At 43.6% G+C, this 22,349-nt stretch overlaps 1 protein-coding gene across 2 annotated transcripts; it reads right to left on the reverse strand.

Moving 5' to 3' along the window:
- Positions 1-15,203: 15,203 nt before the first annotated feature.
- LOC127302350 (uncharacterized) lies at positions 15,204-20,939 on the reverse strand. 2 transcript variants are annotated; one of them, XM_051332786.2, is made up of 7 exons: positions 20,365-20,938; positions 20,142-20,260; positions 18,759-18,920; positions 18,609-18,665; positions 15,966-15,998; positions 15,823-15,876; positions 15,204-15,729 (listed from the first exon to the last, which is right to left on the reverse strand). In XM_051332786.2, the coding sequence occupies exons 1-7, from the start codon at positions 20,822-20,824 to the stop codon at positions 15,562-15,564; spliced, it is 1,053 nt and encodes a 350-aa protein (XP_051188746.1). In that variant the 5' UTR covers positions 20,825-20,938; the 3' UTR covers positions 15,204-15,561. The 2 variants fall into 2 exon arrangements, with proteins under 2 accessions (XP_051188746.1, XP_071676461.1); XM_071820360.1 differs by lacking the exons at positions 15,204-15,729; positions 15,823-15,876; positions 15,966-15,998 and adding an exon at positions 16,042-17,262 and having other exon boundaries at positions 20,365-20,939.
- Positions 20,940-22,349: the final 1,410 nt, after the last annotated feature.

Here is a 22,349-nt window from a genome sequence, read left to right on the forward strand (position 1 = left end):
TCATAAGAGCGGCCACGTCCTTGTCGCTGAGCGATGTTCGCGGAGGTTTCAAACTCCGTCGCGGGGCTGCCTCCAAGAATCTCCTGACGATGATCATACGCATGAAGCTGAGCGTAGAGAGAGGCCAGTGTAGGAGGCGTCGGTATAGCTCCAAGGGTGGCGACGAGAGCATTGTAGGGCGATCCAAGGCCAGCAAGGATGAAGGAGACATGCTCCTGCACCGGAATTATCTCGCCGGCCGCAGCTAGTTCGTCGATGATACTTTGCATCTTGGTGAGATAGGCAGAGGTGGACATCTGCAACTTCTTTGTATTCGCCAGTTGAATCCGGAGGTTCGTGACCTTGGTCTGGCATTGCGACGCGAACATCTCCTCCACGGCTTTCCAGACACCGGTGGCAGACTCGATGCGCTGGACATGAGGAAGGACCTCTGGCCCGATCGACTGAAGGAGATAGCCCAAAACGATCTGATCGCGCGATATCCACGCGTCGTAGGCTGGGTTCGGCGCAGTAGTAGGGGTTTGGTCTTTATCTTTATCGGCAGGTGGCACCTCGATTGTCTCCGGCGGTGCCGCGTCGATGCCGTTGAGAAGACCGAACAGACGCGCGCCGCGGATCGGGGGCAGAACCTGGGCACGCCACCCTGAATAATTCGCCCGAGTAAGTTTGTTGGACGGTGGCTGGCCGAGATTGATCGGCGCTGCAGACGAAGACGCCATGGCCAGATGTGAAGGTGGCGGAGGGGAACGGAGGTTTGTCGATCAGTTTTGTCGGCGGAAGAGCCGGCCTGATACCATGTAAGATCAGGTAGATTTAGGTCTACTCGGATGATCCGAGCCCTCCTGGTTTATTGCCTTATATAGAAGAGTTACATGAGAGATTACAATGAGGAGAGGGAGAGAATCACGGACTCTATCTTTCGTGTTTAACAAGACACAACTCTATCTCTAACAAAGACATCCCATGGACGCGCGAGGGAGGAGCGGGAGGCATGCGCGAGAGGGGAAGCTGAAGTTCAGGCCGGTGCCAGATCCGGTCCAACCGGCCGTACCGCCGGACCATCCGGTCCCAGGGCCGGTCCGACCGGATCCAGCGTCGGGTCAGTCCGGTTTCAACCGGCTGTGGCGCTTGTGCCAACCGGGCACTATCCAGTAAGCCCAGGAGCCTCGCCCGGTCAACGCCCGGCGCCAGGTCCGGTTTGAACCGGACCGGCCGGTCCCAGACCCGGTCGACCGGACGCCAGACCGGCCGACTCCGAGTCTGTCTCGACCAGATCTATTCTGGGTCGGTTATTTTCGTACTTTTTCGACCTGAGGTCGTCCTGGACGCCTATATAAGTCCATAGGACGCCCCCAAAGTTGCCTTAGACCACGTTTAAGATAACCCCTAGTTCTTAGTTGTTTGCTATGCAAAACTATTGAATCCCTACACCATATTGCTTGATATTGTGTAGATCTGAAAGTCTTGTGTGATCTGCTGTTCCATTGGGAATTAGAAGGTTGCAACTTACCGCTTCGTGGTCGGCGGCTACGTGCGCAAGTGTGTGGAGTTGCAAATATCTTGCAGGGTTGAAAGTTGTTGCATTGGCGACAGGGACCAATCGAGAGAACTCGTTGCGTCATACAAGTTATCATCCACTTCATCAAGTTACCTCCGCTGCAATCACCCCGTGATCATCATCACCACCGTTGCTTACTGAGAAGATCGGGTCACCCCTTATCATCTTGGTATCAGAGTTTCGGGTTCCCTCGGTAAGCCATCCACAATCCACCCCATAGTTGAGTTGTGAGTGTTTCCTATCCAGAAAAAGGCATAAAAAGTTAGGGTTAGGGTTTGCCATAGCCTTAGATTGCACTAATTTTGAGTTTTAGTTGCTTTTCGTAGTTGTTTTTGCGTATCTTTTTCTTGCATCTAGTATTGTTAGGGTTTGAGTCTCTATTATCATCTAGTTTCAGTTTTTGTTTCTCCGAGTCCACGTAGCGTACAATGTGCTTGTTCCCAATCATAGACACAGCCTATCGATATAAGTGACTAGGAACTGCCCCAGAAGAGACTAGTTTTACCGCTCGACAGGCTGCTCATTAGGGTTTTGGTGCTTTGCATATCTTGTTGGCCGTGTTATCAAGGAGTAGAGTCATAAAATCAAAAAAAAAGAGAAAATTGAAAAGAAGCAAAAAGAGCTACATAGCTGCGTGTCCTACAAAAAGAAAATACAAAAAGAAAAGTGAAGTGCTAGTAGATTCAAGTGAAGGCCTAAGTTTTCTTTACTGCACCCATAGTTGAGCAATATTGTGCCTGTTTCGTTGAGCTTTGCTAGTGTCTCTCGAGTGCATTGCAACTTTTCCTCCATATAGTTGCATTGCCCCATTTATCGCATTGTGTGAGTATCATTGGTTGTCTACGGTCAGCGCTAGAGCTTGTTATTGGTGCAAATAGGTAGCCCACCTACAGCCCCACATATACCCTGCTTTTCCGTGTGATTGTTCTTATACCCTTGATATTCGCTTCGCTACATCCATGCACTAGGTGTTACTACAAGTGGTAAGCAACACTAATTTACTTTGGAACGGTAAGATTTCCTTTTCTTATCAGTTTTGAGTGAGTTGTGAGAGTACCACCATATATATTTTGATTTAGTGCACTAACCTACTGATCATGTCTGCTAGTGATCAAAAAAAAATTTAACCAGGAAAACAAGAATTCTGCCGATATCATCACATGGAGGGAGTATGAAGCTCTTCGTAATGAGATGCGACGTGAATTCTGCACTCCAATTGATGAGCTTAAGGGAACGGTCCAAGGGTTATCCCGGAAGTTGGATACTACATGTGAGACCGTCACTACAATGAAAGATCAAATGACGGATATACAGCGCAATCTTGCAGATATGCGCCTAGCTATTGAGAATTTGACCCAACAACAACAAGAAGATGACGATGATCCTGACCTTCACGATGACGCACGCAATGCTCGTGGTGCGCCACGTGGTAATCGTCCTCGCGGTTGGGCTCCAATTGGTCGCAATGGTCGTGGACATGATGAGGAAGATGGATTGGGTAAGCCCAAGTTTTCTATACCCAAGTTTGAAGGAGGAGCTGATGTTGAAGAATACCTCACTTGGGAGCTCAAGATTGAGAAGTTGTGGAGTTTACATCCACATTACACTGAAGATAGGAAGATCAAGCTTGCTTCTTCCGAATTTGATGGTTATGCTTTGCGTTGGTGGGATCAATTTGTTCGTGCTCGTGAAGAAGATGGTGAACCGCCTATTATCACATGGCGTGCTATGAAGGCGGCAATGACTGAGCGTTTTGTGCCCACAAATTATTTGCGCAATATATTTGATAAGTTGACCCTATTGAGACAAGGTGTGAAGACTGTTGATGAATACTACATGGAGATGGAGATGCTCATGCAGCGTGGTCTTGTCAAAGAATCCCCTGAGATGACAATGACTCGTTTTCTCAATTGTTTGAAGTATGAAATTAAAGGCATTGTTCGTCATTACAGTTACACCACTATGAATGAGTTGCTACATCATGCAAGAGAAGCTGAATCACAGTTGGCTGACGAAGCAAAGATTAAAGGACGAGCTTCAGGAGCTGGGCGCTACACGCCTCGCGCGCCCCCTACTACGGCGCCGGCGCCATCGGCGCGCTCCGCCCCTTACTCTACTCCGCCTAGTAAGCCGGTCTCCAATGTGTCTAACACAAAGAAGTCCGAATCTGCTGCAAGTACAAGTGGTTCTAACATGTCTATTGTGCGCACTCGTGATATGGCTTGTCATACATGTGGTGGCAAGGGTCACTTCAAGAGAGATTGTCCTAACCGTAAAGTCATGATTATCAATGAGGACAATGAGTATGAGACTGGAGATGATGTTGATCCTAATGCTCCAGAAGATGATGACTATGACACTGATGGTGAAGATGCATATCCGTCTGATGCTCGCACCATTTTTGTGTCGCAGCGTGCTCTTAATGTGTTGCCTAGTGCATCTACTCAGCTGTAATATCCCAGGTATTGGGGTTACAAAAATAGAGGAAACAGATGTGTGCATTGCATTCATGCATAGAAAATCTGAAGTTTCACTTGACCTTGGTGGAATTGAAGTAGCTCATCAAGTCAAGCGCTATAAACCTCAATGTGACTTTGATAAAACCTTGTTTTGGGTAGAGATGATTTGATCTAAGGGGTTAGATCAAATGGAACTAATAATCAACACAACAACACTTTACTCAATGATCAATTGCTTGATCTTATAAAAGATCATAACATGGAATTCCTTGCCATAACATATGAACCTACAATTAATTGGAAATCAAGTAACAATAATTGGAGAAACTATTCTTCACTTATCTTCTCCATGTCTTAAACTAATCCATGCTCTTACCATAAACCCTATGATACCCATTCTACTTTAATCTTGAAAACAAGACAAGGAGATCCAACTAAGGAATATAATTCTTCTCTATTCCAAATTATTATACATCAAACCTAGAGAGGTGAGAGTTCTATATTATTTATCAGAGAAGCAATTATAAACCTTGAACTGAACCTTGGATATACATCCATGTATTCAAACCATCATCTTTAAAGAGAAACCCTAGAATATTATTCCAGACCATCCCTAGAGAGAGAACCCAATTATGTTAAACATAGATATTGATGATCACATCATTCTCTATGGAGCCAAACTTAGGTAAGTATTAAAGTCCTTCCCCAAATGAGAGAGAGACCACTCATACCAATCTTAGCTTTACCTATTTAAGAATAAAGGACAACCATTGAACTAAAGTATTAGGAGTTAAACCATTTCATTTGGGAGTGGTGAGCTAGCCAATACCAAATGAAGTAAGATCATATCCATGAATTGATGAAGCAAAGTAGCAACTAATTCAACTAAGCATCTAGGTGGAGACTTAAACCTTTATTATCTAATGAGATCTTGTGAACATACCATAAACCCTAGAATAATCCATTCCTATATAAGAGAGCTCAAGATATAGTGTTACACTCAAGTTAGTCGAGGAAACACTTAGATTTAAGGGAGAGACCTATTATATATATCCAAATGGTTATATCATCATTCATGAGAAGAACTCTAAGTAATTATCTCAGGGAATCTCCTGGGATATAAACTAATGAGGCAACCATAGTAGTCTCATTCAAGAAGGTAAATCAGAAGTACTATACCTTAGTTGATCAAGACAATGCTTGATCATAGAAGTGAGAAACCCATTTAATGAGAAATACCTTAGGAAGCCAAACCTTGATCATTATAAATTAAGTAATGATCATAAACCCTTAGAATTTGAGGTAGAAGATGTTAAGAACAAATTGATCATGCCTAAACCATGATCATGCTCTTGAGTTATGTGAGGATAAGATAAATCTTAATAAGATAAGTAGATATCATTCACCACATGAAATTATAGGGAGGTAACCAGTAATCAACCATAGTCTTATATCCTAACCTTAACTTGTGAATCACTGGGTGATCATAAGTAGAATCCTACCACATTTAAATTCCACCTATTCTTCACTTAAGAACCACAAGAAAACATTTAGAGTCAAACTCTATACTCTAAATGGTGAGAAACCATCCATCCATATGACCAAAGTTAACTATAAAAAAAACTATAACCACTGCAGTTACTTTAATGATAAATTGGGGATAATAATAGAAGTTAATTGGTAGAAGATATAACCAATTCTCAAAACCTTAGTAATTAGAGAAGCACATAAAATATTAAGCAAGTAACCATATTACCATGGTTAGGGGAGATTAAACCCTAGCAATGCAATGTGATGTCATCTCAACTCTACAAAATAAAATTATATCTCAACCCTAGTCTATGTATCACTATGGTGATCATAATATAAAACCAGGCCCTAATTGAGATTCAAACCAATTGCCATTAGGTGAATATGATGAGAACCTTAGAATTGTTCACTAATTAAAGCTCATGCTTCATTATGGAACTTAAGAATAACCTAGTGCTAAACCAATTGACTAGAACCATGGTGGTGATCAACCACTTAGCTTTATAATTAATATCAAACCATAATGAGAATAGTATCTACCTTAGGTATTTCATGATGTTATTAAAATATAACACTAGTGCTAACTTTGAAATAGGATTATAATAATGCTTACAAAATCTTAACAAAAAGATGCTCACATAAAATATTAAGCAAGTAATCAAATTATAAAATAAGAGGACAAATCCTAATGATTCTTTCTAATACACTTGGAGTAGAAATTATCAACTCAAATAATTCAAAACAGAATTGATTCCACAAGAAAAGAAATTAAAAGAGTACATAAAATCATGAATAATTGAAATTTCAATAAAGCTCACATATATTTAATAAATGTTCAGAACAACAAAACAATGCAGTGATTTTTGTTATTAAGTCCTAATTGAAATATAAAGAAACATCTGCAAAGTAGGATTGCATTCAAATTTGAATTCAACAAATGGAATTGAAAACATAAAATACAAAACAGGAAATAAATAAAAGAGAAAATGGAGAACAGCCTTACCTGGACCTTGCCAACCGAAGGAGCCCAGCAGCAGCCTGCCTAGCAGTCCAAAAGCAGCCCATCAACACCAGGCCAGCACAGCCCAACAACAGCCCACGTACCCCTTCGGCAGAAAAATAAAAAGGAGGAGCTCGTCCTCATCTTCTTCTCGCGTGGAGGCCAGCACGAAGCCGTGCTTCCCTTCGCCATGTCGCTGGCAGCCTCTCCTTCCTCGGAAGTGTGACGGGGCGTGCTCCACAGCGCCATATAAAAAGCCTGGATGAACCCTAACGCCGCTCTCACTCTCTCTCCATTTTTTCCCCAAATCAAAACCCTAGCCCGTACAACCATCGACCATCGCCGCCGATGTAGACTTCCTCGAGCCACGCCTTGGACACCGTCGTGATCGCCGTCTTTGACATGCCCAGCCTACAAAAGGAATCGAGCGGAGGCATCCCGTAGCACCGCCGTCGAGCTCGTCTTCTCCGACGACGGGAGCAGGCGATTCCGGCAAACCAGACCTCCTCTTGCCCTGCCGCCAAGCTCTGCGTGCTCCTGGTGAGCTCCTGATCCTCCTGGCATGTCTAGCCCGTCCGATTGCGTTCCCTAGTTGCGTCACACCGGTAGCCTGCGAGCGCCGCCGCTCGGCCTCGCCGTCGCGGTTGCTCCGGCGACCATTAGGGGGTGGCGCCGCCACCACTAACATCGCCTCGGTGTGCTGATTCCAGCGAGTACCCTCGCAGCCCCGCGGGAACGCTCTAGCTCCGGCGACCATCGTCACTGGCCGCCGGTGAGGCACATGGTTGCCACCTCGGCACCATGTGCCCTCCAGCGTGGACACGGACCCACCAGCCAGTGGCTGTTTGGGTAGAATCCCGGGTAGCTTTAGTCATTTCTGTTTAAATTCAATTCCAGAAAATTGCTGCAACTTTGACAAACTGTAGAAAATTCAATATAGCTCAGAAAAATAAATATAAGACATCAAAATTCTTATAAAGATAAACCCTATCCAATAAAAATATAAAATGAAATTTTTTACTTTTAATAAAAATTTAATTATTTAATACTTGTTATTTAAGCCTTTAATTTTAATTCTAAATTCAATTAAAATTCAATAATTAGTAAAAATTTCCAAAAGTAAATAAAAACCAGTAAATAAATAAAGAAAACATTAAAACTAATTTTCTTTATTTGTTATCTTGTTAAATCATTATTAGAGAGATTTAAACCCTGATTAATAATTACCCTAATTATTAATTGTTTAAAAATGATAAATGCCAAATTCAATATTATTTCTATTTATAAGTTATTAATAACTTCAAATTCAAAATGAAGTTATTAATCATAGAACTATATGGTAAATAGTAAACCCTAGTTCCATAAGGAAGAAAACTTGGAACTCATCATTTCATGTGTAACCCTAAACCCTAAATTCATTTAGAAACCTAGCTCTATTATTACATGAGAACCTTAACCTGCCTCTAACCTAAACCCTAGGTTAGAACATGTGATCAGGATACTTTCATTTCAAAACATAGAACCATTTAGAACCTAGATACTTGTCATAGCCACATAAAATGTAGAAGACCTATCACTAATAAGATGGATATCCCATGTGTTCATCTTATCAAACCTAGATGATCAGATAGGAACACCTAAGTCTAAACCTTAGTCCTATCCTCAAAATGGTCAACCTTATTCATTCCTATTTAGCATCACACCATTATGATGAACCCTAATAGCAACCATACCTACTATTTTACATTCCATACTCCACTAAACCCTACTAATGTGAGATACTTATGAAACATCCTATTTAGGAACCAACCATTCTCTACTTAGAAATCCAATAGCTAATCTAAGATAACCTCAACCTTAATTGATATACTTCTTATTATTTAAGAAGTATGTTCTTCAAAAGTTATTCTTTTGAAGTAAATAAAGAATCATCATCAACCATGCTTATAAGGACCTATAAACCCTAGCTAGCTATCGCCAACAAGATGAACTAATCTTGATAGCAACCTTGTACGAACAATTGCTTAGGATGCCTCGACTTAACTCAACCTTACAAGCCCTTGGTGTTGATGAATCCAACTAGGTTGTGATCCATCTAATCCTTACTCCAGAAACTAGTTGAAACCATAGTAAACCATAGAACTCCACAACCCTAATTATCATACTTGTTCTTTACTAAAGAACATGTTCTTCAAAAGTTATTCTTTTGAAGTATATGATAATCATTAACCATGCCATCTAGTACTAAAACTGACAATTGTTCTATACATGTTAACATTATGCCAATTATCATTCTTTATGTGCTCAATTGATTACTATGCTTTATTATCTACCTATTTATGATACCAAGAAATCACAATTGAATAAGAACCTTGTATGTGAATCACTCTAAAAGTACAACACACTTTGAACTAATCATTATAACTCACTAATCCTAAATCATCGGGGTTAGGTCACGTTTAGAACGATTGCATCTCATACTTATGCATTATTGCATCCTTGGCAATCTTTTAAACATCGTCCTTACCGGACGATGATGCTATTTCAGAATTTGGAGTTATTGCGTATCGAAGACCTTGCCTGCATAATCTTGCAGTCAAGAAAGGCAAGTTCATCGCTTGCTCATGTCATTTGAGTATTTTTACCAAATTACTTGCAAAGTACTATGTTTATCACTATTGCATAAAAACCAAAACCACTATTTTCATAACTATGAATATGACTATGTGGTGGGCAATGGAACCATGGATTGTGTTGATATGGTGGAGGTTCCATTGCAAGGGTTATACCCATCTAGGATTAAACAACAAATGTCGTCTAGTGATTCTTGTGCCGTAATACCCGTGTTAACCATAAGATCCGGAGTGGGACGGAGTAGTCAAAAGTGTTTCCACCTCTCGCTCATCAACGGATGCTCATTACTGGGTGCACTTGATCTCGAGAGACAAGATGCAGGGGGAACCCGTAGAAGTCCCCACGGTAATGAGGTCTATGATGGGTTGCAACTGCCGGCGTAGGAATGTATGGTAGAGCCTTGCATTGTCGTCGTGGTCGGGGTCCATCCTTAATTGGTGTAAGAGGACCGGCGTGGACCCAGGGTCGGAGATTGCAACAACGGGTGGGTGTTCGAGGTAGCGGAGGAACATGATTGGCTAGACCTTATACCGGGCCTCACACCAAAGGAAGTGTGGACGAGAACTATAGCTCGGTTGGCACCAAGGTTAAGATCTCTTATGGGTAAAGCAACACACCTCTGCAGAGTGTGATGAACCGTGACCTGTCACTCCCTGTTCCGGGATATGGAACTGCGAACGCTGCCGGAAAGGAGCTCCATGAAGTTCTAGTAAACCGGTGAAGGCTGACGGACATAGTTCTTCTGAATAAAAGCAATCTTTTGAAGAAATGATTATGAAAACCTGCATTGGTATTAGACTTTCTGGTCTAATGCCGTAGCTAGTGCATTAAACACCTCTTTCCTATAATGAACTTGTTGAGTACACTCGTACTCATCCCACTCTTAAATCCCCTGCTTAGATATGGAGGCATCGAAGGAGGATCTACAGTACAACTCGAAGGCCGAGGAGTCAACAACTACTTCACGAGACAGGACCTTGTCAGAAGAGTCAGATACCTCATCCAACAAGGAGAAAACCTAGTTTAGCCATAGAAGGGAACTAGCTTTCTAAACCTAGCTCCTATTTAGCTAGAATCTATTCTTAGCCTCTATAGCTAGTTAAATACTCTACAAATAGAGTTCGTGATAGGATTAGACTACGAGTCGTTCTTCTGGAGTTATCTGCAGTTTTACCTCATTGTAAAGTAGGAGGCTGTGATGATCTTATGTAACAGAGTCTAAGTGTAATTCTATAGACATGCCTTGGACCCGCATATGTTTCCGTTGTACCACTCTGAGCGATATAATACTAGTGGAACGGTGTTTCATTGGTGTTATATCAGACTTGCATACTACACCATGCAGTGGTATGCCGGGTCACCACATCAGCGCTGCAATTTGTTCCAAACAAAGGCTTTAGTTGGTCCTGACAAGGCTTGCAAGGTCATTATTGATGGCGGGAGTTGCCGCAATTTAGCTAGCAAGGAGTTGTGTACCAAGCTGAAGTTGAAGTATCTACCGCACCCACATCCATACTATATTCGGTGGTTGAGCGACAATGGTGAGATGAAGGTAAACCACATGGTGCGTGTTGAATTTGCTATTGGACCGTATAAGGATTCCATTGATTTTGATGTGGTTCCTATGACGGTGTGTCACTTACTATTGGGTCGGCCTTGGCTCTATGACCGTTCTGTGCAACACAATGGCTGCGCCAATACATATCACTTGGAGTTCAAGGGCAAGAAAATTAACTTACAGCCTATGTCACCACAGCAAATTGTCAATGAGTCTCGTCAGAAGATTGAAGTACACTTGGAGGATGCATCTATAGATAGGCGAGATAATTGTAATGTCGTGAGTGATATAACGAAAAGTGAGAAAGTGAATTCCTTAGTCTCATTAGCCACCAAAGAAGACATGAGAGAATTTAGTGAGGATCCTTCGGCCATGCCTCTTGTGCTCTTGTACAGGGGTACGATTTTGGTTTCTAACGACATGACCCCTCTTCCTTTTGGTGTTTCTAATGTTTTACAGGAATTTGGCGACGTGTTTCCGGAAGAGGTACCCGCAGGACTTCCACCATTGCGAGATATTGAGCATCAAATCGACTTGATTCCCGGAGCTTCGTTACCCAATCGGGCACCATATAGAACGAACCCCGAAGAGACGAAGGAGATACAGAAGCAAGTACAAGCGCTACTCGACAAAGGTTATATCCGCATAAGCCTTAGTCCTTGTGCTGTTCCTGTTATTCTTGTTCCTAAGAAAGATGATACATGGCGTATGTGCGTAGATTGTAGAGCGATAAACAACATTACTATTCGATATCGTCATCCTATTCCTCGTTTAGAGGATATGTTAGATGAATTGAGTGGTGCTGCTTTGTTTTCTAAAATTGATTTGCGTAGTGGTTATCATCAAATTAGGATGAAAGAAGGGGATGAGTGGAAAACAGCCTTTAAAACAAAATTTGGTTTATATGAGTGGTTAGTAATGCCTTTTGGGTTAACTAATGCACCTAGCACTTTCATGAGACTGATGAACCATGTTTTGCGTGAATTTATTGGCAAGTTTGCGGTTGTGTACTTTGATGACATATTAATCTACAGCCGCAATGAATCTGATCATACTATACATATTCGACATGTTTTACAAGTGTTGCGTGATAATAAACTCTATGGTAATCTTGAGAAGTGCACATTTTGCAAAGATAAGGTCATATTGCTGGGTTATGTTGTCTCTAAGCATGGAGTAGAAGTAGACGTGTCTAAAATTGAAACTATTCAGAATTGTCCTACTCCCATGAATGTGAGTCAAGTAAGAAGTTTTCATGGTCTAGCTGGGTTTTATAGAAGATTTGTGCCCAATTTTAGTACTATTGCTGCACCTTTGAATGAATTGACTAAAAAGGGTGTTGTATTTGAGTGGGGCATCGCCCAAGATCATGCTTTCGATGAACTTAAAAGATTGTTAACTTCTGCACCGTTGCTTGCACTTCCTGATTTCAATAAGCAATTTGAGATTGAATGTGATGCTAGTGGTATTAGAATTGGTGGTGTGTTGATGCAAGAGGGTCGCCCCATTGCATATTTTTCTGTGAAACTTTCTGGTGCTAAGTTGAACTATCATATATATGATAAAGAATTGTATGCTTTAATTAGAGTTCTAGAGGTTTGGCAACATTACTTGTGGCCAAAAGAATTTATCATACATTCTGATCATGAAGCTTTAAAATACCTTAAAGCTCAGCCTACTTTGCATAAGCGTCTTGCCAAGTGGGTTGAGTTCATTGAGTCTTTTCCATACATTATTAAGCATAAGAAGGGAAAAGATAATATTGTTGTTGATGCTCTATCTAGGAAAAATATATTGTTAACTCAACTTGATGTTAAAATTCCTGGTTTAGAGATAGTATGTGATTTGTATGCTACTGATCATGATTTTGTTGAACCATATCGCTTATGTACTCTTGGTAAAGCATGGGAAAAATATCACATACACGATGGGTTCTTGTTTAGAGCTAACAAACTATGTGTTCCAGAATCGTCTGTGCGTTTGCTCTTGTTGCAAGAATCACATGCTGGAGGTTTGATGGGTCACTTTGGGCGTGAGAAGACGCTACTCATGCTAGCTGACCACTTTTATTGGCCAAAGATGAGGCGGGACGTGGACAGGTATGTGAAGAGGTGCATTACTTGCAACAAGTCCAAGTCGAAGTTGAAGTCTCACGGTTTGTATACTCCGTTACCGGCACCTACTACACCTTGGGAAGATATAAGTATGGATTTTTGTGTTGGGTTTGCCGGGTACTAAGAGAGGCCATGATTCTATATTTGTGGTTGTGGACAGATTTTCTAAAATGTCACACTTTATTACCTGCCACAAGAGCGACGATGCGTTGCATATTGCTAACCTGTTTTTCAGGGAGGTTGTACGACTATATGGAGTCCCGAAGACTATTGTTTCTGATCGTGACGTGAATTTTATGAGCTACTTCTGGAAGACGTTGTGGAGAAAGCTGGGGACGAAGCTACTGTTTAGTACTACTTGGCATCCCCAAACTGATGGTCAAACTGAAGTGGTGAATAGAACATTGTCACAACTGTTGAGATCCATGATCAAGAAGAACCTGAAAGAGTGGGGAAGAGTGTTTGCCGCATGTGGAGTTTGCTTACAACAGGGCGGTACATTCTACCACAGAGCTGTGTCCCTTTGAGGTGGTGTATGGTTTCAAACCCATTACTCCGCTTGATTTGTTGCCTTTACCCATACACGAGAGAGTTAATATGGAGGCATCCAAGAGGGCAAATTTTGTACGGAAGATACATGTGAAGACTAAAGAGTTGATCGAGAAGAAAGGCAAGAGCAATGCTGCAAGGATGAACAAGAAGCATAAGGAGATGTTTTTCAAGCCTGGTGATATGGTCTGGGTATATTTTCGCAAGGATAGGTTCCCAAAGCTGCGGAAGTCTAAGTTGAAGCCTCGTGGTGCTGGTCCTTACAAAGTGCTTGCCAAGATCAATGATAATGCATACTCGATAGATCTTCCAGTTGATGAGTTTGGTGTTAGTAATTCTTTCAATGTTGCTGATTTGACACCATATGACGGAGAAGACCTTGGAGCGTCGAGGTTAACGCCTTTTGAAGGGGGGGGGGGGGATGATGAGGACATCCCTACCTCAATACTACCTCCGTCATTACAAGAAGATGATCCAGCTGTGAAGCTCAAGTCCAATGAAGTCAGGATTGGACCAATGACACGAGCTCGTGCGAAGCTACTTAAACAACATGTGAATTTGTTCCTAAACGATACTTTGATTGATGAGAACTTTATACTACCTAAGTGCTATTACTTATGTCTGATCAGCTATGAGGAGGGAGCAAGCATCGCATGAGGAGGAGAGGATCAGCTAGACCAGAAGATGGACGTGAAGCTGGACATGGAGCTGGACGTGAAGACATCCCATGGACGCGTGAGGGAGGAGCGAGAGGCATGCGCGAGAGGGGAAGCTGAAGTTCAGGCCGGTGCCAGATCCGGTCCAACCGGCCGTGCCGCCGGACCATCCGGTCCCAGGGCCGGTCCGATCGGATCCAGCACCGGGTCAGTCCGGTTTCAACCAGCCGTGGCGCTTGTGCCAACAGGGCACTATCCAGTAACCCCGGGAGACTTTCCCGGTCAACGCCCGGCGCCAGGTCTGGTTTGAACCGGACCGGCCGGTCCCAGACCCGGTCGACCGGCCGCCAGACCGGCCGACTCCGAGTCTGTCTCGACCAGATCTATTCTGGGTCGGTTATTTTCGTACTTTTTCGACCTGAGGTCGTCCTGGACACCTATATAAGTCCATAGGACGCCCCCAAAGTTGCCTTAGACCACGTTTAAGATAACCCCTAGTTCTTAGTTGTTTGCTATACAAAACTATTGAATCCCTACACCATATTGCTTGATATTGTGTAGATCTGAAAGTCTTGTGTGATCTGCTGTTCCATTGGGAATTAGAAGGTTGCAACTTACCGCTTCGTGGTCGGCGACTACGTGCGCAAGTGTGTGGAGTTGCAAATATCTTGCAGGGTTGAGAGCTGTTGCATTGGCGACAGAGACCAATCGAGAGATCTCGGTGCGTCATACAAGTTATCATCCACTTCATCAAGCTACCTCCGCTGCAATCACCCCGTGATCATCATCACCACCGTTGCTTACTGAGAAGATTGGGCCACCCCTTATCATATCCGGCTGACATGTGATCACATGTCAGTGAGACATGGAATTTCACCTAGTCCTAGCTGCCCCTACTTTGAGGCCAAACTCAGTGAGTCTACACGTAATCTCCAATTACCACTTCTTTCATGGCCTCCCCGTGTGACTCCCACGTACGCTGTGAGGGAGTGCTTGGCCGCGGCTCTCCCTTCCACCTCTCCGTCAGTCCAGCTCTCCTCTGCCAAGGAGACGCACCGGTAGGAGTGGGCTTACTCTCATCCCGTCGTCCTTCCTACTTCTCATATTCATTGCCTACGTAATTATTGCTGAAAATGCTATGGAAATATTGTCGAAATGCTGTTAAAAGTCTAAGGAGGATGTCCAGTTGGACTACGCAATCGTACCGACTTAGGCTAGGCGGATTCGTGTTGTACAAGATAATAGTTGTGGTGGTAGTTTAGGTTTATGTGTAGAATCTGGCTTGGACTCTCCCCTTAGGACAGGACAATCGCCACTGTATTCGCGCATTTGTTGCCCATATAGTGTCTTGTAGCAGGAGTAGAATCTCACCGCCGTTGTGAGAGCTGAACCTGGGTAACTTGTGGCACCCGTCCCGGATGCGCCATGCCTTACGCCCTTACACCTCCCTTTCTCTCCCCGCCTTGAGGTAACCCTCATGACATTCTTGTTGACAATTCAACGTCACTCAGCCAAGCGATATACGCCGGCAAGCTTCTCGACAAATTTGACATGGGCGGCTGTAGCCCACTGCATGTCCCAATGGAGCTCAGGCTCAAACTGAGCAAGGAGAGCTCTAACCCAACGGTGGATGCGAAATTCTACCCCAACATTGTCCGGAGCTTGAGGTACCTTGTGCAAGGAAAAAAAAAAGGAAAAAAAAAGGTAAACCTAAGAGAATGTTTAGAGTACAATACAGAGTTGATGTTAATTTAGTAATTTCACCTCCATAGCTTCTTGATCTGACGCAGACACATCATATTCAAATCTCAATAAATCCTGTAAAAACATGTGCAGTGGAGTGTTAACGTAAAGACATGTACAAAGATATACTTATGTATCCTACAAGGGTAAGAACAAAATTTCACCTCATTTGTTATTTCCCAAGTCGGGTAATCACCCTACAAAACAAATAAGCAAAAATGTGTTAGCATGGGTTTAGACTTTAGATGCATGTATGTTCTATCCTACAAATGCAAAAATATGTGTTCTCCAATTTTCAGTTTGCTAGAGGTATAATCTGTGGTTCCTTGGCAAAGAAATCAAATTTGGTTTAGAATATACATGATTCCATACATTCTCACACATTTGATAAAGGAGGTAAGGTTTCTCCCCTATTTTCGTCCGTTTTGGATTTGCCCATACTTTTCAACAGAAATTACGCCCACTGCCGCCACCTGAGTAATAAAAACATAGTCCCCACCACTCATTCAACCAGCCTGAAATGTTTTTTTCTGTATTGAGGCCCGAACTCCATCTCTCTTTATAGGGTTCCTCCACTTCAAACCCAACCGCCACATGGCACTCCGGTTTCCGCAGTAGTCTACCCGCCAGATTCACCTCCAGCAAGCCATTCTTGGTCGGAATCCTGCCGGTCTGGCAGGAATTCGACGCAGACAGCGGCGGGGAGGGCCTGGACACGAGGAACTGGTCCAGGGCAGAGCGGGCTTGGCCATGGCGGGGCGGCAGTGAAGCCGGATGATGGCGGGTACAAGCGCGTAGGGGAGCCTACCAGCAGAGGTTTGTCGGTGTGTATCGGGGTGAGGGGTGAGGTAGACAAATATTGCAACGCAAGGTATAGGGGACACTGAACTCTCTCTCGGGTTCTCTGAATTCATGGAATAAAGAGTCTTTTGGTTCAGTCAATATGTCAAGTACGGTGCTGGAAAATACTAAATGGAAGATGTTTTGGTCTGTTCTTCCCTTCGGATACTGAAGAAAATTCAAGCCTTTGTGGATATGATTCAGACACACTTAGTGAAAACGGTACAGACTTCTAGGTGTGAAACCCTCAAGCAAGTTCAGAGATGTCTTCCACCGCCTGCCCTCCTGGTCTGTATCAACGTGGATGCGGTGGTCTTCTTTTCCTTGAGAAGCTCGGCAACGGGCATGATGCTCTGATACCATATAGGACGGTGTCTCATAGTTTGCTGTCAGTCCTTTCAGGAAGTTACCTTGCCAAAATTTGCTGAAGCTTGAGGATGGGTGGCAAAAGGTTGTGCTCCAATCTGATTGCTTGTCATTTTGTTATGAAACTCAACTCAAAGGAAGAGTACAGGTCTCAGACGGGTTCAGTTGTAGTACGATCGAACAAGGGGTGAAGAAACCGCTGTGATACGATCTGCTGGCTCCAAGGTCCGACAGCAACGGCGTGGAGATGGGGTCCTGTGGCCGACGATGGCAAGACAACAGTTTTTCAAATGGCGTCACTGAGAGAGAATATGTGCTGATGTGCTTGATTAATGAGAGTGAATCAAAGGGAAATTGGGGCTGCTGCATGCCCAGATTTGAGAAGAATGGAAGAGACTGTGTTAGAGGATTAAAGAAAACGCCATTGTGCTATTTGCTTGAGAGGGATCGCACGAGCTGAGAGACTGCGAGCTGAGTTACTTTGCTTCCGTGCTGCTGCTACAAGCAAATTGACAATCGCTGCATGAAAGAGCAGAGCCGGCTCTGACGTGTTGTTGCGTGTTTGATAGTTCAAAGAAGAGAATAGGTGAATTTTCAACAAAAAATAAGCAGTCAATCAACTGCATTATCAGCCGCATAAAAGAGGAAGCTGGGCTTTGGAAGCTAACAGGTGCACCAATCTCTTTGGTAGACCAGTATGGAGTGGCACCGTTGGACCCAGGTTCATTTTATTTAGTTATATAAACCTTTTTTACAGGGAGGTTTTTCTTCTACCCTTTCTTTGTACTATGTCTTTTTTGCCTAATGAATGAACATAACAGCTCTCGTTCTATTATTCAAAAAAACAAATACTGACAGAGAATAGATTTTTTTCTGATGATTTTGCAGGTTCTTCATCTATGAAAATGAGCGCACGAAATGTTGGCGTCGGAGAAGACAGCCGGGTACCAGAACACACATCAATATAACAATTTGGTGGATCCTGGTGGCGACGTCAGCTTGACATTGTAAGTTGGGCAGTAAAAGTTAAGTCAAACAGATTACGATGGTTCATGGTTGCCTCTCAGGAATCCAACTGCTAAATTTCTTTTGTACTAGAGTATTGAACTGAATGCTGAAATTACCATTCCAACTGTGCTTAATTAACAAGATTGAGGGGTTTGTAAAGTGGTAATAATATTTCATATCGAGTTTAAATGTTTCTTGCTCAAAGCATTTCACTTAAATGGCCAAAATAGCTTAACCTACCGTAGAAACAAGGGATTAGTGTTTCTCATTTAGCCATCCTTTTTTTTTTATCATGTACAATGACAGTGATCTCATTCTCACCCTGTAGCATGCTATCATGTATATCTACTTATAGATTCCTCTACTTCCTGTAATATTATTTCAGGCCTCTACGGTGGGCACAAAGCGCCAGCCTGAACAAATTTCTTATTAATTAGCAAGGGCCTATCTATGCATCTGTCTGTTTAAATTTAAGAGGCCAAATTATTATTTGTGTATCTAGGTCTAACACGAGCATTTTTACTATACAAACGTAAAGACACTAATATCTGAAGTAGCTGACATTAAGGGTGGTTTCGAGGTGAGAATGTTACCTCATCCAACGTTGTTTCCTGGGCAGGGGCTAAATTGGAGGTTGGTTCATTTATATCCTGCAACAGAAAAGAACCCTCGCTGAGTTTTTTTAACATAATCATACGTGCATGCTTACTGTATGAATGTTAATTTGAGGCAAACAAAACCACCTCTTGTAAAGTAATTAGAATCGAGTTCCAAGTCCGCAAGTCAAGGCTTCCCAACGTGGTTATACTTGAAAGCTTAGTGCCGTCATGGTAAATCACCATATTTTCTGCAGAACACACAGCCTTTCCTTTGACTTTCTCGAAATATACTTTTAGATCCTGGACCTGCAAAAATGAATGTTCATTGCAAAACTCATTGCAAAACTGGTAGTGATAGTGCGAGAAAAACTTGAAGTGCTTTTTATGGTGATCTTTAACTTCAAAACTGGTGTTTGTGTTAGAAAACAAAAGAGAATATGCAAGGTTAATTGAATAACTCAACACATGAGGCGCCTAAGGTTTTTTAGACTCCCAGTGGTGGTTTTTGAGTGTCATCACACATGCATTGCGGATCTGAAAAGGACACATGTACCTCTATATGGGAAAAAAAACTAATGAGACATAAATTCCAATCTTAAGAACTGTGCGCACTACCTTACAAACAGTTGTTTTATCTTAACTGTCTAACAACTTGTTTACTTTAAATTGCATTCAGCTAGATGCTATAAAGCCAAAAACAATGTAGCAAGAAGTAAAAAAACAGAAATGCATGTAAACAGAATAAGAGATATATATGCTTCTGTTGGTAAGTAATTATACACACATCACATGCAAGTAGCTTTCCAACACTTTTCTACCTAGTCCCCCTAACTTCGATTATCCCCAATTTGAATGGAAATAATTTTCAACATTTAGCCATGGCATCCACAAGCAATCATCATAGAGGAAAGAAATATAAAACTGGCAGAATGTTCTATAATGTTGTTGATTGTTTATGAATCTTCAGATTTCGAGCAACATACAAATACTGCTAGAAACACAATTTGGTGTCGTAACTCCCATGCGATGATGTAAAGCTGGTTGAAGCGCATGATAACAGTATTTTCTTCTGAACATAAAATTGATATTATGGAATTGTATACATAGGACTAGATGTTTCATATTGTCATTTATTTACATTTTCTATCCTTGTTGCCTGCCTCTTGCTGCTTGTGCATAGTACGTTTATATTAGCAAGGTTTGAAATAATCAGGGCACAGGAAGATAGCCAGTAGTAGTACAACATAACCATGTAGCTTTATTATTGTAGAAGACAAAATAATCACTGTCAATACTATCTGTTTATAATAGCGCCTCTTGCCTATGCCTGCTAAAGTGAGAATATCTCATTGGAAATCATAATGGTTCCTCTTAATTAAAGAACTGCAGGATCTAGCAGGCTAGATACTTATTTCCAATGGAACTGTTTTTTTGGCTCAACTGAAGTTGAAAATTTGTGCCATACTCCACAGACGGTAAATTGCAAGCAAGATTTCGTGGTGTCAGAGTGAATTGGCAAAACCCTACCGTTTGAGAAGAATCGAACGAAGCATCCAGTATCTCCAAGCCATCCTTGGTATGCAAGTGAACTTCTATAGTCAGCTTCCTCTGTTCGCCCCCTTCACGCGAGGCCGACGTCGACAGCTCTAGCGCCCGGGAGGAAAACAAAATGTTAGCCTGTCTTGAAATCTCAAAGCGCGCGATCGTAGGTGGTGCGGAATGCGGCACATCTCGGGGCAAGTAGAAGTACCTGGTAGCGTCGTAGAAGTCCAGGGAGGCATACTGTAGGGCGTGGGCGCGGGCGCGGGCGCGGGCGCGGAAGAGGACGAGGAGGAGAGGGGTGCCCCCGACGCGTGGGTTGGCCGGGAGGAGCACGCTGCCTCCAATCTCCTGGAGCCCGGCGAGGAGGAGACGTCGTTGGCGTCCATGGGGCGCCCCGATTGTGGTGGAACCACGGCGGCAGGGGTGGAGGAGAGGGGTGCCGACGACGCGTGGGTTGGCGGCGAAGAGCACGCCGCCTCCAGTCTCGTGAAGCCCGGCGAGGAGGGTGTTGCGTCAGCGTCCACCGGGAGCCCCGATTCCGGTGGAACCACGGCGGTGGTGGTGGTGGAGGAGGAAAGGGGTGGCCCCGACGCGCGGGGTGGCGGCGATGAGCACGCCGCCCCCGATCTCCTGGATCCCGGCCGTGAGGGGACATCGTTGGCGTCCATGCCGACTCCGGCGGAATCACGGCGGCGGGTGGGTGGAGGCGAGGGCGAGGGCGAGGCCCAACCGCGCGGCCGCAGGGGAAAGGCAACTCGTCCTCGCCTCGGGGGGCGTGCGTGGTTTGCGTGTACTCGAAGAAGGCCTAAACCCCCACGGCCCCACCCCCAGTCCCCCACTCTCTCTCTCTCTCTGGCCCGCGCTCAGCCCCAGCTGGCGCCTGGCTGGCAAGCAAGACACCACCGCCTCGGAGGAGTTCTCTCACGCAGGCTTTCCTTCTTTTCTTTCTTTTTCCTCTACCAATTTTTAATTCTAACAACTAGTGCATTTTGTTCTTCTTTTTTTGCATGGAATGGCCACGCCTTTATTCAGAAACAAAAGCACCTACACTATTGCCTTGACAGCATGTAGTGAGGAAGCTAGGAATAGCTCTTGTGTACATGCTAATCTAGCACACGGGTGAGCCCGCATATTCGCTACTCGCTTAACATGCCGAATACAAAAAAAAAAAAAAAAAAAAAAGACTTAGCTAGGCCATCTATTTCGGAAAGAAACGGCCCTACCACTAAGCGTGAAACGTGAGTTCCAGAGATCGACAATCTCCAAGCAACCCACTTCAAGCACCACTCGCGAAAAACTGCGGAGCTTCGCAAAGATCACACCGTCTCGCAAAGATATATAGCTTCAGCTATCATAGGATCAGTAATCCTGGTATGGCTTGCTCCACGCTCAGATAAAAGCCAGTTGGAGATCTTGCAATCCCCCACTCCACCCATCCGTGCATCTAAGGAGATGTCTACATCATTATTGATCTTCGCCCAATCACTCTAGGTGGTCTCCAACCATGGCCCGGCAGAATAGCAACATGTTGTCAAGGAATGTCAAGAAAAGCTAGCGCATCCCTTGTCATTCTCATAGAGTGGGTTGGATTCAAGTTGCCTTTGTCATGCACCACATTATTTCGAGACGACCAAATCGCCCACATCACTATGATGATCTTTGCTCGGTTTTCTTCGGCAAAGAACGGATCACACAGAATGTCGCTAGACCAAGTAGTACGATGTAGCTCTGGTAATTTAACATCAAGCCAACTTCGAGCTTCGGTCCAGAATGATTCTGCATGACTACAGTGGATGAGTTGCATGCATCATATCCCCGTTTGCATGAAGGCAAACTTTGCACCGAGCAAGCGGTGTAACGTGGCGATATTGCAGAGTTAATACCTTCCACTGGTAGAATTTCTCACAAAACTCGCCATCAAAACACCCTAACTTTTGGTGTCACTTGGAGCTTCCACAACTTCATCCACAACTGTTTCTCTGAATATGAGCTTTCGGTAGCCACCCCTTCTGCTAGAGTACTTTGCTCGTTGCGCGTCATTAGAGAACGGTACGCTGATTTTACAGTGTAGACGCATGTCTTCTCCAAATTCCAGGCCCCGAAATCTTCACCTCCCCCATTCCTAAGAGGGGTATTAAGAATAGTGTTTGCTTCAGGAGCTATGAAATTCTATCTGACCAAGCTAATCTTCCA

Source organism: Lolium perenne, chromosome 5 (genome assembly GCF_019359855.2).
Source record: "Lolium perenne isolate Kyuss_39 chromosome 5, Kyuss_2.0, whole genome shotgun sequence".
NCBI lineage: Eukaryota > Viridiplantae > Streptophyta > Magnoliopsida > Poales > Poaceae > Lolium > Lolium perenne.

What these genes read in the sequence shown, in the direction of transcription:
- LOC127302350 (XM_051332786.2), bottom strand. Translation starts at nt 20,824, where the DNA reads ATGGACGCCAACGATGTCCCCTCACGGCCGGGATCCAGGAGATCGGGG. An exon ending in AGGAAACAACGTTGGATGAG is followed by an intron (nt 15,999 to 18,608) that starts GTAACATTCTCA and finishes TTTGTTTTGTAG; the next exon opens with GGTGATTACCCGACTTGGGA. An exon ending in CTTGGGAAATAACAAATGAG is followed by an intron (nt 15,877 to 15,965) that starts GTGAAATTTTGT and finishes ATGTTTTTACAG; the next exon opens with GATTTATTGAGATTTGAATA.